This window comes from Condylura cristata, unplaced genomic scaffold (genome assembly GCF_000260355.1).
Source record: "Condylura cristata isolate star-nosed mole 26May11 unplaced genomic scaffold, ConCri1.0 scaffold00021, whole genome shotgun sequence".
Classification (NCBI taxonomy): Eukaryota; Metazoa; Chordata; class Mammalia; order Eulipotyphla; family Talpidae; genus Condylura; species Condylura cristata.
This window is the reverse complement of record NW_004567122.1, coordinates 4013184-4025127: the sequence shown is the minus strand read 5'-3', so window position 1 is coordinate 4025127 and position 11944 is coordinate 4013184. Positions and strand designations below refer to the sequence as shown.

General features: G+C 52.9%; 1 protein-coding gene across 1 annotated transcript in view; it reads left to right on the top strand.

Annotated features, from left to right (window-relative positions):
- The window catches only part of CFI (complement factor I), a 24462-nt gene extending 13472 nt beyond the window's left edge, over nt 1–10990 (top strand). The window contains exons 6-12 of the mRNA XM_004686473.2: nt 375–395; nt 2962–2997; nt 4318–4421; nt 4544–4647; nt 7112–7389; nt 9996–10100; nt 10573–10990. Coding sequence (XP_004686530.1) covers nt 375–395; nt 2962–2997; nt 4318–4421; nt 4544–4647; nt 7112–7389; nt 9996–10100; nt 10573–10790 — 866 coding nt within the window. The 3' untranslated portion in view covers nt 10791–10990. The remainder of the gene's footprint in view (nt 1–374; nt 396–2961; nt 2998–4317; nt 4422–4543; nt 4648–7111; nt 7390–9995; nt 10101–10572) is intronic.
- The last annotated feature ends 954 nt before the right edge of the window (nt 10991–11944 follow it).

Genomic DNA, 11944 nt, shown 5'->3' with positions numbered 1-11944 from the left:
TTTTTTTTTTTTAAGATTTTATTTATTTATGAATTCTAGAACTGGGGTACAGGCCAGAGATGTGCGGGGCTGGGAGGATTCACCAGAGACAGGTGGGGGCAGATTTACTGAAATACACTGCTGAGGGCAACACAGGAGAGGTCTGCTGCGCCATGTGGGTCAGCTCCCTGGCGGGGATCGAATTCGTGCTGAAAGCGGCTGCAGACAGCTTTGCAGTGCTGCGCTTTATTCTGTTGTACCACCGGGGAGGGCCCTAGATGTTACTGCTTTCACCATAAATGTAGAATATGTCAGTTTGGTAGGCTCTGTGTTTATCTCACATAAAGATTATCTTTTATTGGGTAACACGTTTTATTTTGTGTTTTGTTTCTTAGGTGTTTCATATCTAGCCCAAGGTAAAAATGTTACTGAATTCCTGGGATATGATAAAGTTCACAGAAAGCAAAGGTCCTGCTGTCTGCTTACGTGTTAATGGCTCTGACTGTGCATTACCAACAGCCCCGCTCTAACACCAGTTTGGACACAGACGCTTCCCCTGTTCTCACAGCCCGTTGGCCAGCTGCCAACCAAAACCACCTGAAGGGACCAGTCTCTGCCCGGTCCCTTCTGCCAAACCTCTTTCTCCTCTGTTTACTCTTTCCTCGAAACCAAAGCAACTGCTGGAGAAATTGCCACCAGAGGAAAGGTAACATCTTTTCACGTGTTATTTTTGTACTCAAGCTTGTAAGCCAGATGGCCCCCAAATCCTGCAGCTCGTTGGGGTTGCCTTTTCGTTTGGTATTCACACGCCAGGCCTCCGACTGCCCTGACGCTGCCTCCGTGGGCTCTGTGTGCTCCCGGTGCCACATGCAGAATCACCGTCCCTGCGCCAGGGCTCCCTGGCCGCCTCCCCCACCCAATCCGCTTGCTCTCCCAGCTGCTGTTCTTCCACCACCCCCCCTTTATTCATGTCCCTGCCCTCCTCCATCCTCTCCTTCTTTCCCAGTTTCTCATGTAAGGTGTAGAGATGTGGTGGTGGCCCTCCTCAGGTCAGTGCCTCTGGTCATTCTGGTCCGCGCCAGGGGCCTTTCTTGTTTCATCTCTCCTCCTCCGCTGTCCTGTGCCCCCGACCCGTGCACCCCCTTTTAGTGTGACGCAGTGTGCCTGCGTGTGTGCGCGTGTACTCTCCCGACGTGACGTGACTTTGCCCTGCACATTTCTCACTCCGTCAGACCACACGGCAGACCTCCCATCTCCATCTTTCCTCTGCCGCTTTACGTCTCTGCCTTGCCGCGGTGTGGCCGTCCACGCTGTCGCTTCTAGCTGCTGTGTGGAGTCCCCCGTGCAGAGTGTCACCTGCAGTCCACTCTCCTTCCTGAGCAGTGCGCCTCAGCCCACTGTCAGCTGAAGGCTGGGTGGGAGGATTTCTCGGCCACACCTTGCGTGACTGGGATTGTGGGGACTTGGGGTTTTGCATCCATTTAATCATCGCACAAACCAGTTATTGCCTCCACCTCCATCAGCACCACCATGTCCGTTACCCAGCTGCACTGGCAGCGGCTCACCGTTGTCGTGACTCTGAGTTTCCCTGGGTGTGCATGCTTCTCTGGTGGCCTGCTTTTCTTTCTGCTGTCCTTCCTCCCACGCACACCCTGCCTCGTTTCATACCGGGCTCGCTTTTCTTGTCTTGCTGGCGATTCCTCTCTGGTGAATTCCAGAGAGGAATCCGTTTGCAGTGTGGACACTGAGGACGTCTCTCTCCGTCCTGCCTCCTGCTCTCCGCCTTGCTCAGAGAGGAGCTCTGTTGGAGAACAGCTCACAGCTTGTGCCAGTCAGAAGCATGGGCTTCCCCTTACAGCTATGCTTTTGGAGCTGCGTGCTGGTTCTACCACCTGGTGCACATCAGCTGCCCTGGACGCGACATTTCATGTAATGGAATGTTTGTGTCCTGGATGCATGCGCTAGTGGAAGCTCTGAGCAGAACCTGAGACATGCGGGGGCGAGACACAGGACTGCCGCGGCACAGCACACTGCCCCCAGGGGCTGCCACCTCACCCAAAGCAGGGCCGCTTCACGGTGGGCTCTACCTAGGGTCAAAGAAATCCCCATCCTGCCATGACTGGCACGTAATGTGACAGCACGGTGCAAAGGGATTCTCCCCTAGCTTCCAGCTCGAGTCTGAGGCAGAAGACAGGCCTTTTCGTTTGCTTGGTTTTGACCCAGCTGCCTTATACTAAGCGTGCCTAATACTGCGACCAGCGAAAGAGCTGTGTTGCATGACCCCGGGTGGGTGCCTTAACTGTGTGCAACGTGAAAAGGGTTTTATTTTTATTTTATTTTAAGATTTATTTATTTGTGCATACATAACTGGGGTACAGATCAGAGGTGCAGGGGCAGTGAGAAGCTTCATCAAGACACAGTGGAGAGCAGAATAGGCAGATGGACGAAGTCCACTGCTGAGGGGAGAAGCAGGCGGGTCAGGAGAGGTCTGCTGCGCCATGTGGTCACCTCCAGGGGTGGGGATCGAACCCGCACTGAAGAGGCTGTGGCCGGCTTGCAGTACTGCGTCCTAGCCCATTTTACCACCAGTGAGGGCCCGAGAAGGGTTTTTAATGTCTGCTCAGGACTCCAGGCCACATGAGTAGCTGTTCCCTGCCGTCATTCGGGACCTGCTGCCGGTCAATGCAGATTTGGCTTTGCCTGCTCTGCCCGGGGCATCTACCTGCTGAGCCCAGCCCCACAGTCTCCGTCTCATGTACCAACAGGCTCTTCTCCTTGTGCCTGAGAGGCTGCGCCATACTTCATCTTGAGCCCACAGAGCCACACACAGGATGGAGACGATGTGCTTTCGGGATTCTACACTGTCCTTTTTCAAGGGAGGGCAAGGGTTAGGACTGACACTTACTATCCAAGTTGAAATGATTTTAATGATTCAGTATTTACCATAAACTCAACTTTAAATATTGGAATGTTTTATCATAGAAAAACCAACGTATTTGACTGCTGATATGGATGCAGGTAAGTTAACTTTTATGTGTTTTTCCCAGTGGGTCACTGGCTTTATAGGTTCACATTTTAATGTTGTGTATGTGTGTGCATGCACGTAATATGGTTTTCGTGCCTTGATTTAAATGGAAAAATATTACTCTTTTCCTTTATCACTGTTAAGGAAAAGAAGCCTGAGAACTCCTTTTAAAAATGGCTCCATGAATTTGGCAATCTAAAATAAGGAATGGGCCAGTGCACAATGCTCTCTTTTTTCCATTTTGTTCATCTGTAAGTGTTTACACAATATATATTTGGGGATTTCAACTTCACCCTTGATGTGTGCCTGCTTCACTCAGCCTCCACCAAAGGCCCAGTGCGTAGGGCTAATTTTGAAGTAAAAACAATTGTGCCGCGCAGTTTTTCTATTTAAGGTGAGTTTTGTCAAAAATAACCAGATCTCAAATGTGATCCATGGCATGCACTTGGAAACAAATAGAGTAGGTTTTAACTGAATCAAACATTATTTTGCAGTGTTCTAGAGCAGGATAGCAGAAGGTCTAGGGAGGGCGTACCCTGACCTTGGCACACTAAGAGCCATGTTAAGGCAGTGTCGGGTGCGGGGACACGGTAACTGACAGGCTGACAGGCGGCTGCAGGTCAGGCCTACCTGCCTTACATCCTGGCTCACCTGCTGGCTGCTGAGCCGCAGGCGAGTGACTTCCCCTCAGACATGCGGGCGCTCTGTTGAGGGGATTTACACGGAACCTTAGGGAAGAGGCTCTTCTAATTCCGAGTCCCCTGAAGGAACAGTATTTTTAAAATATCAGGGAATCCTCAAAGCTTTAAACCTCAAAGCTAGAGACGTCAGTCAGAAGACATTTTCAGCAATAGCCCCGTGTTTCTATTCAAGATAACTTTAACCTTTACAGACTGTGCAAGCTGGTTTCACAGTCCTCAGTAGATAGGACTTCTCTTCTTTCTAAGGTGTAACCAGAAGTTTAAAACCTCCTATCATACTTCCTTCCCCCCAGCCTGGTTCTTCTGGTACTTAGCTGCTGGGGTAGAAGTGTCGGGCGGGGCCTGTGGTCTCTGTCACCCTGGGGACCGGCATATTTCAGCCCCTCCCTCTCCCAACAGCAGTCTCTCTGCAGACTTTTAAGACTGGGGCAGTATTAGCATTATGCCAGGATTTTAAGACAAGCAGCTTAGCATCCAAAATAATGCACTAATGAAATCAGCCCGCCTGTGGTCACTACGACTCCGCTGTCTTTGTGGTGTAGATCATGCAGAAGCGTCTGCCCACGAGCCAGTGGGTTCAGATCATCACAATACTCTCTCTCTTTCTTGAAGAAAGAAAACGGATTAAGTCATTTTTCCCTAAACTCTCCTGTGGAGTTAGAAACAGCAAGCTGGTTCGGAGGAAACGCGTGGTAGGAGGAAGGCCAGCGAGCGTGGTGAGCCCAGAAGGCCCCACGGTTCAGCACCAAGGCGGGGAGGGGGGAGGAGTCTGGCGGGGTAGTGTCTTGGGGCACGTGTGTGTATCCTCTGGTGACAAACACACAAATATCTTCTCCAGGGACAATTCCCATGGCAGGTGGCGATCAAGGAGAACGAGAAAATCAGTTGTGGAGGCATTTATATCGGTGGCTGCTGGGTCCTGACGGCAGCACACTGTGTCAGGTAACAAAGTGGCCGCTAGACACTGGGTTTCCTCAAACGGTGAAAACGGGTCTCAGTGCCCAAGGCAGGTGGTAGCTCAGAACACATTCGAGAAGAGTCCTCAGTCCTCGGTAAGTTCCACTCTGAAGTACTGAATGGCCTCTGGGATTGACAGTCCAGACCCCAGAGGCCCGGCCCCCAGAACCGGCTGGGGACCAAAATGCTGACCTCAGCTGGCCGGGCAGCACAGTTCGTGGGCACCAGGGACTTCCCTGGCTCATTTGTACATGGGACTGCTCTGTAGAGTTAGGGCCGAATTGGTGGGAGAGTATAACTTGGGTTTCTGTAAGGAGATATGCTTCTCTGCCATTTGCTCTTGCCTCAGTCAGATGTTGGTTATGGGGTTGTGTGTTCATGCAGCCCTCCGCCACGCACGTCTTTCCCAGCCACGTGCCCTAAGTGCGTGCACTCTGTGAGCTGTGTGCAACAGTTCCAGAACAGTTGTGAGCTCCCCACCCCTCACTCCTTCCTCGCATGCTGCTCCCACACTGACTCCGAGATGCTCAGAGCCTCAAACAGAGCTTGGACCTGGTCCATCCACTGGGCGCCACGCCATGCCCCGCCCCGCGGGGAAGGTTGGCGGCTCGTGGAGGTTGAGCCTACGGAGTTGTGGGCCAGCCAGGCGAGCGGGAGCAGCGTGTTTGTTTGCGAGGGCTGCCGCAGTGATGCCACACACAGAGGGGAGCTTTAACCAGCAGAAAATGAGTTTCTCGCAGTTTTGAAGACTGGGATCCCAGTTCTGCTGGGCTGGCTGCTGCTTGGCTTGCAGACAGCTGCCTCTGGGCCGGGCCCTCGCGTGGCCTGAGTCTGCGGGTACCCATCCCGGTGTCTGCTCCACTTCCAGAGGGATCCCCGGCCTCGTTAACTAGAGTAGCACTCTGAGACCTCATCTCACCTAAACTAGCTCTTTAAAGGCTCTCTGTCAATGCAGTCATGGGGTGTCTAGGCCTCTGCATGTGACTTTTAGGGGAACACAGTTCTGTTACAGCAGCTGAACAAGCAGTACCTGAAAGGTTTTGACAAGGAATCATGTCGGCATGGAGGAGGCAGAGGTGGGGCCTCCGGCATCAGATCTTATCTCTGGAGTGCAGGAAACGTCAGGTATCCAGTGCCCCTTCCAGGCCAGATACCGAGCCCAGCACGGCCATGTCTGTCATGTTGCTCTGACGTTCTCCGGAATCCTGCGAGGTCAGGTTATTCTTCCTGTTTGTAGATGAGACTGAGAAGTATCCTTTCATCTTCGAGGACACTTTTTTTTTTGAGATTTATAGCTGGGGTGCAGGCCAGAGGTGCAGGGGCAGTGAGAGGATTCACCAGAGACAGTGGAGAGCAGAACAGGCCGAATTATGAAGTACACTGCTGAGGGAAGCAGCGGGTGGGTCAGGAGAGGTCTGCCGTGCCGTGTGGGTCACCTGGGAGGAGGGATCCAACTCACTCTGAAGCGGCTGCAGCCAGCTTTGCAGCACTGCACCTTACCTGTTGCACCACACAGGGTTAACCTGTAAAATCCACCACAGTTAATTAAGACGGGGTGTAGCATTCTGAGAACACATGATCTAGGGGTCTCCCTGGTGGGGCAAGGGCTTAAGCTGCAGCACTGTGAAGCTGTCCGCAGCCACTGCAGCATGAATTTGATCCCCACCAGGGAGGTGACCCACATGGCACAGCAGACTTCTCCTGTCTCCCCGCTGCTCCCCTCAGCAGTATATTTCAGTCCATCTGCCTGGTCTGCTCCCCACTCTGTCTCTGGTGTGTCCTCTCACCCCCTGCACCTCTGGCCTGTATCCCAGTTCTTGTATTCATAAATTGAAAAAAAAAAAACTCTTTTAAAAATGAAAAAGAACACAAATCTGTGATCTAAAGAGGGGCCTCTTGCTCCTGGGACTGCACTGATGACCTCAGCAGCTGATGGGAGGGGCCCCGTTTCCTTGAAACCGGCAGGTGACAGTGGTATGAAAAAGGAGTGACACAGGAACAGGGCGTATTTGGCACATTGACATTTCAAGCAGACTTTAGGACAGCCCCTAGGTTCGAGGCCTAGTGCTGGGCACAGCATCGACGCATAGAGGGAAAAGGCGGCCCGTGCCTGGGGGAGCGAGGTCTGGCGGGAAGACCAGACGCAGACAATAGGGTGGGGCCAGTCTCACTGGTCAGAAAGCGACTGGTGACACTGGCCCAGGACCCTGCCATCCGCAGCGTCTCAGGTGGGTGCTGCGACCCCCTATTTTTTCCCTAGTTTCTGGATGGATGCTGGCTGGTCTCTGTTTCAACATCTGTTCTCATACCAGAGGCCCCAGGCTCCACTGGACCCTGGGTCCATCACCTCTCTGATAGCCGGCAGTTGAGTGGGTGATTCATCCCCTCCTCTACCCATCTGGTTGAGTTTTCTCTCCATGTTTTGCTTCCCTTTGCCTTCCTCTTACAGAGCCAGTAAAGTGCACCGGTACCAGATATGGGCATCACTGGTGGACTGGATAAGGCCGAACTCAGAGACACTGGTTCAGTATGCAAATAAAATCATCGTCCATGAAAACTACGCGGGCACCACCTACAAAAATGACATCGCTCTGATCGAGCTGCGAAAACGCCCGAACCAGCAGGAGTGCGTGCTGCCCAACTCTGTCCCCGCCTGCGTGCCCTGGTCGCCCCATCTGTTCCAGCCCGGCGACAGGTGCGTCGTTTCTGGCTGGGGCCGAGAGAAAGGTATGTCTTACACTTTGCCCAGCAGGACCCAGGGGTTGAATGTCAGGTGAACTCCTGGGCGTAGCGTGCTTGAGAGAAACAGCGTCAAGTCCAGAGGAGCAAGCATGCGGGTCCTGGGCTCGCGACCGAGCTCCTGGGGGCCTGTGCTCGGCTCTTTGCTTTGCCGTCACCCCCGGAAATTCTTAAATTCGACAGCGGCCCCACTTCAGTCCCATGATCCCAGCCCCACCCGCAGTGTCGAAGGAAGCCGGGCGGCTCCCATGGTGTGATCGGTTGGGGCGAGGCGCTCACACACAGAGGGCGCCCACACCCTGATGCCGATGCGTATATGGAGGGGTAGCCATTCACCCCAAACAAAGGAGCGAGCCAGGGGCCACATGAGAGATGGGGTGCAAGGGAAGGTTCTCCAAGGGAAGGTGACAGCACACCTGTCAGTCACCCTCCGTCCCCTCTCCCCGCACCCCCACACCTGGCAAAGGAGCACGCACCCTTCATATTTTGAGTTCTGAGACTTGATGTGAATGTTCATGTGGATAAGAGACGTGGATATTTAGGGAAAATCAGTGGAAAGCGTGCTAAATTAGATTGGAATGAAATTGGCCAGTGCTTTCTCCTTCCAGAGCCTTCAGCTCGCATGTAAATAACCTCCCTGTGGTGTTGGCCTTACAGGTGTAGACTGTATCACATGCCTTAGAATTGCCACATTGGAAAGTGGAAAATAACATGCATAAACTACCAGTGTGTGCAGTGCTTAAACACCCCAGACTTACAAAAACTAAATTTCATTAGCCATTCATTGGGAAGGCATTATGTCCTGACATTTATTACATTTATAAAGAAAACCTTTGTTGCCTTCAAGTGTTACAAGCATGCCTAAAAGCAGAGAGATACAAGTATAGGAAGCCCTTCCTAGTCACTGACAGTTTGCAAAGATACCAACATTGCACCACGATTCCTGTTTCATGCATGATCTCAACAAAGGATCATTAGGAAGGTGAATTATAAAGGGGTTAATTATAAAGTTGTGGGTGGGCTTTGGGGAACTATGGGGCTATGCAGGAGCCTGGGAACCGGAGCACCAGAACCCCTCGAGATCTGAAGGCACAGGAGTAGAAGTTACGGGAGGGAGGAAATGCCTCAGGATCTATTTAACATCCCCCTCCCCACTGCCCACCCTGCCAGCTTAGTATATTAATCACATCCCAGATAACGTGCCACCCACGTGTCCTAGAAAGACACAAAACACCATCCTTCATACCCAACAAGGTGGAGGTGATTCTGCAATGCCAGGTAGCAGCCAGCTGCCCTAACACCCCTCAGTTACTCATAGCAGCTTTTACAGGCACATTATTTTCATTGAGATCCGAAGTCCAGCACTGCATTTAGTGGCTTATTTCTTAAATCCCTTTTAATCTAGATCAAGGGTTACTCTTGTTTTTACTTAAAATATAGTTATTAAGGAAATGGGGTCACTCATTTTACAATGCCCAGATCTGGCATCTCGCTGACTGCATCCTTGACCTAGCATTTTACATGTTCTAGCTGTATGTATATATTTTCCTGGCAGTAGGGATGCCCATAAGCGTTTTCCTTATCGGTAAATGTGATGTAGCACGGACGCCCCTGTCAGGCCCTCAGAGGGCGGAGACCTCCCAGGCCATGAGGACCCTCACAAGGCTCAAGAGCCCACTTTCCTAAAGCCCCCTCTTGAGTTAGGACACAATAATAAGTCAGTTATTTTTAGAAAATCTTATCCTAAAGATGACCCTCTTGACACTAACTGGAAGTGGGCCTTGAAGGGGGAAAGGAAAGGGTGGGTGGAACTTTTTCCTGCTTTGCCGTATATTTTGGTGGATTCTGTCTCCCGCTTCCCAGGCGAGGAGGCCAATTCTGCCCGTTAGCTCTGGGCACCCACTGAGGGGGCGGGGAGGCGGGGGTGGTCTGTGGTGTCGTCTCAGTCTCAGTCTCCGGATAAACTGGGTCTCTGTCCCCGGGGGGGTTGGAGAGCTAAATGCTTTGGGGTGGGAGGGTGGTATAGCACCAAATCACTGTGATTCGTGCACTGATTGGTTACGGACATACCGTTAACAGCTTATCAGCTCTGTGCCAGTATCCAGCAGGAGCCTGGGGCAGTGCTGCGTGCTCACTGTGTTCTTAGGGTTTCCCCACCTTCCCCGGGTGATCAGTCAGCAGCCACAGCCGGTCCTCCATGCATCAGCGCTCAGATCCCAACTCTGATGTCAGTGGGAAGCAAGCCCAGTGTGCCCTCCCAGTCCCTTTCAGAGCTGGAGTTCCTCGGATGCACACTAATTTCACATGCATTTATTTCCTCGGTCACCACCTTAGCCGGTCATAGGGCGCCTCTGTCGGGGCCTGAGCTCGTCACTGCATGAGTGTGACTTAAGACCGCGTGTCACGCTGCCCACGGGGTCTTCAGAGACAGACAGTGGGGTGGGAGCAGTGTGAAACCCGGCGTGCCAGTGAGTCATCCACACAAGTTTATGGATGTCTGAAAAAACGCATGTTCCTACATGGTCCTGAAAGGGCACTCGTCACAGAAGTCAGCGCTGGTTTCCGCCTTTCATCTGTTCTCTCACTTTGTTTAGATAACCAGAAAGTCTTTTCGCTTAAGTGGGGCGAAGTTCACATAATAAACAACTGCTCCAGGTTTTACCCCGGCCGCTACTTTGAAAAGGAAATGGAGTGTGCAGGTAGGCACCCGGGCTTCTCCTGCCCCCCGCCTCCCCCGCCCCTGGGCTCTGCCGGTGGCACCATTCCACTCGCAGTCCCGCTCCTGTTAGCTCTTGTGCCTCAGCCCCACGCTCTGAGGGAAGATCCTCAGATCGAGCCCTAGCAGGCCAGACTCAGGCCAGACCACATTTAGATCCCTTTTTTCTCAGAGGGAAACGAGTCGTGCGCCCCAAGGCGGGCTTCCTCCTCTGCAAAGCTGGGAGTCTTCACAGGCGGGGAAGCTGAGGGCCAGAGCAGCCCCAGTTTGCTGCAGCGTATGCAGGACCAGCCCAGTCCTCTAATTACCCCCTTGTCTCATTACTCCCCAACCCGCCTCTGTGCCCACGTGAGCCCAGCAGGAAAGCCTAAGGCAGCCCCATGGCGTGGCAGGGACGCAGGACTCACGGGCAGGGGCAAAAGCAGCAAAGGGGCTGTTGTCTCTGTCTCTCCCAGGCACGGAGGACGGGTCCATCGATGCCTGCAAGGGCGACTCCGGAGGCCCCTTGGTCTGTGAGGATATCAACAACGTGACTTACGTGTGGGGTGTTGTGAGCTGGGGTGAGAACTGTGGAAAACCGGAGTTCCCAGGTGTCTACACCAAAGTGGCCAATTATTTTGACTGGATCAGCCAGAAAGTGGGAAGGTCTCTCATTTCTCAGTACAATGTATAACCTATAACCGGCGACTTCCCTCCTCACGCCACTCTCTCTGAGGCATTCTCCTTCAAGTTGAAACATTCCTGCATAATCGGGGGAAAAAATAAAGCAGATTTTATTGGGTATCAGTAAAGGTCTGTGTAGTTTATGCCATTTTGAAATTCTGCTGTAAAATTCTGAAACACATTTCAGGCACAGACAGAAAGTGCCCATGCGAAGACCTCTTCACACGCGAGAGATGACCGCACGAAAGGGTTCGCCCGCTGAGGGATACCGGGTTCACACCCCAGCCACACCCCTCAGTGCTTGGCTGGGTAAATTACTATCTTTGTTACGTTTCCTTGTTCATCTCAAAGCGGAACCTGGAATCTCAAGACGCTGAAGTCAAGTGTTTGGCACCGTCCCTGTCCCAGGGTCAAACTTGGCTTCACAGCTCTTGTTCCACTTCTTTGACTCTTTACGTGGGGACAGTCCTGGGAACTTGGCCTTCCTTGTCTCCTAAGTTCTCCCTGACCGCTCTTGCCTGTTTGCTGCTCCCAGCAGCTTCCTGTCGCTCACCTCGCTTGACAGGCTTCCTGGCTGTCGTGCAGACTTGACTTACCCCAGTCACAGGCCCCTGACTCGACTTAGCCCAGCCACAGGCCGCTGACCCTCAGATCCTCACGTCGGCCCTAATTTTCCTGGAATACCAAGCACTCGGCATCTCCACCTGGAGCTCTAAGAGGATTTCCAGCACACGGGGCCCTACCCAGACTCTTGATGGTGTTGTCCTCAGTATGCTGGACACTGGCGGGCTCAGGCCTGGAGGCTGAAGAGCCGGCTTCTCTGTAATGACCCCATGTGCCAGGAACCAGGACGCGCAGGGCGATGACCCAATCCAAGGCGCACCGTGTGGACTGCTTTGCCAGGGCCACAGAAGCCAGCCTCCTGGGTTTAATAGGAAAAAGAGTGTTCTGTGCCTCGTCTCCAGGGAAGCCTGAGTCGCAGGCTGCTTTGGGAGAGAGGTGGTGAGACGCCCGAGGACGGCTCCACAGGGATGCCCGCTGCCACTGGCCAGAGTTGCCCTCCACAGCACTCAGCAGCTGCCCGCTGCTGCTATCTTCTTTTGGACCCTGGCCTCAGAGTGTCCATCTTAACCGGGGTGACAGGGACAGAAATCAGCCAGCAGC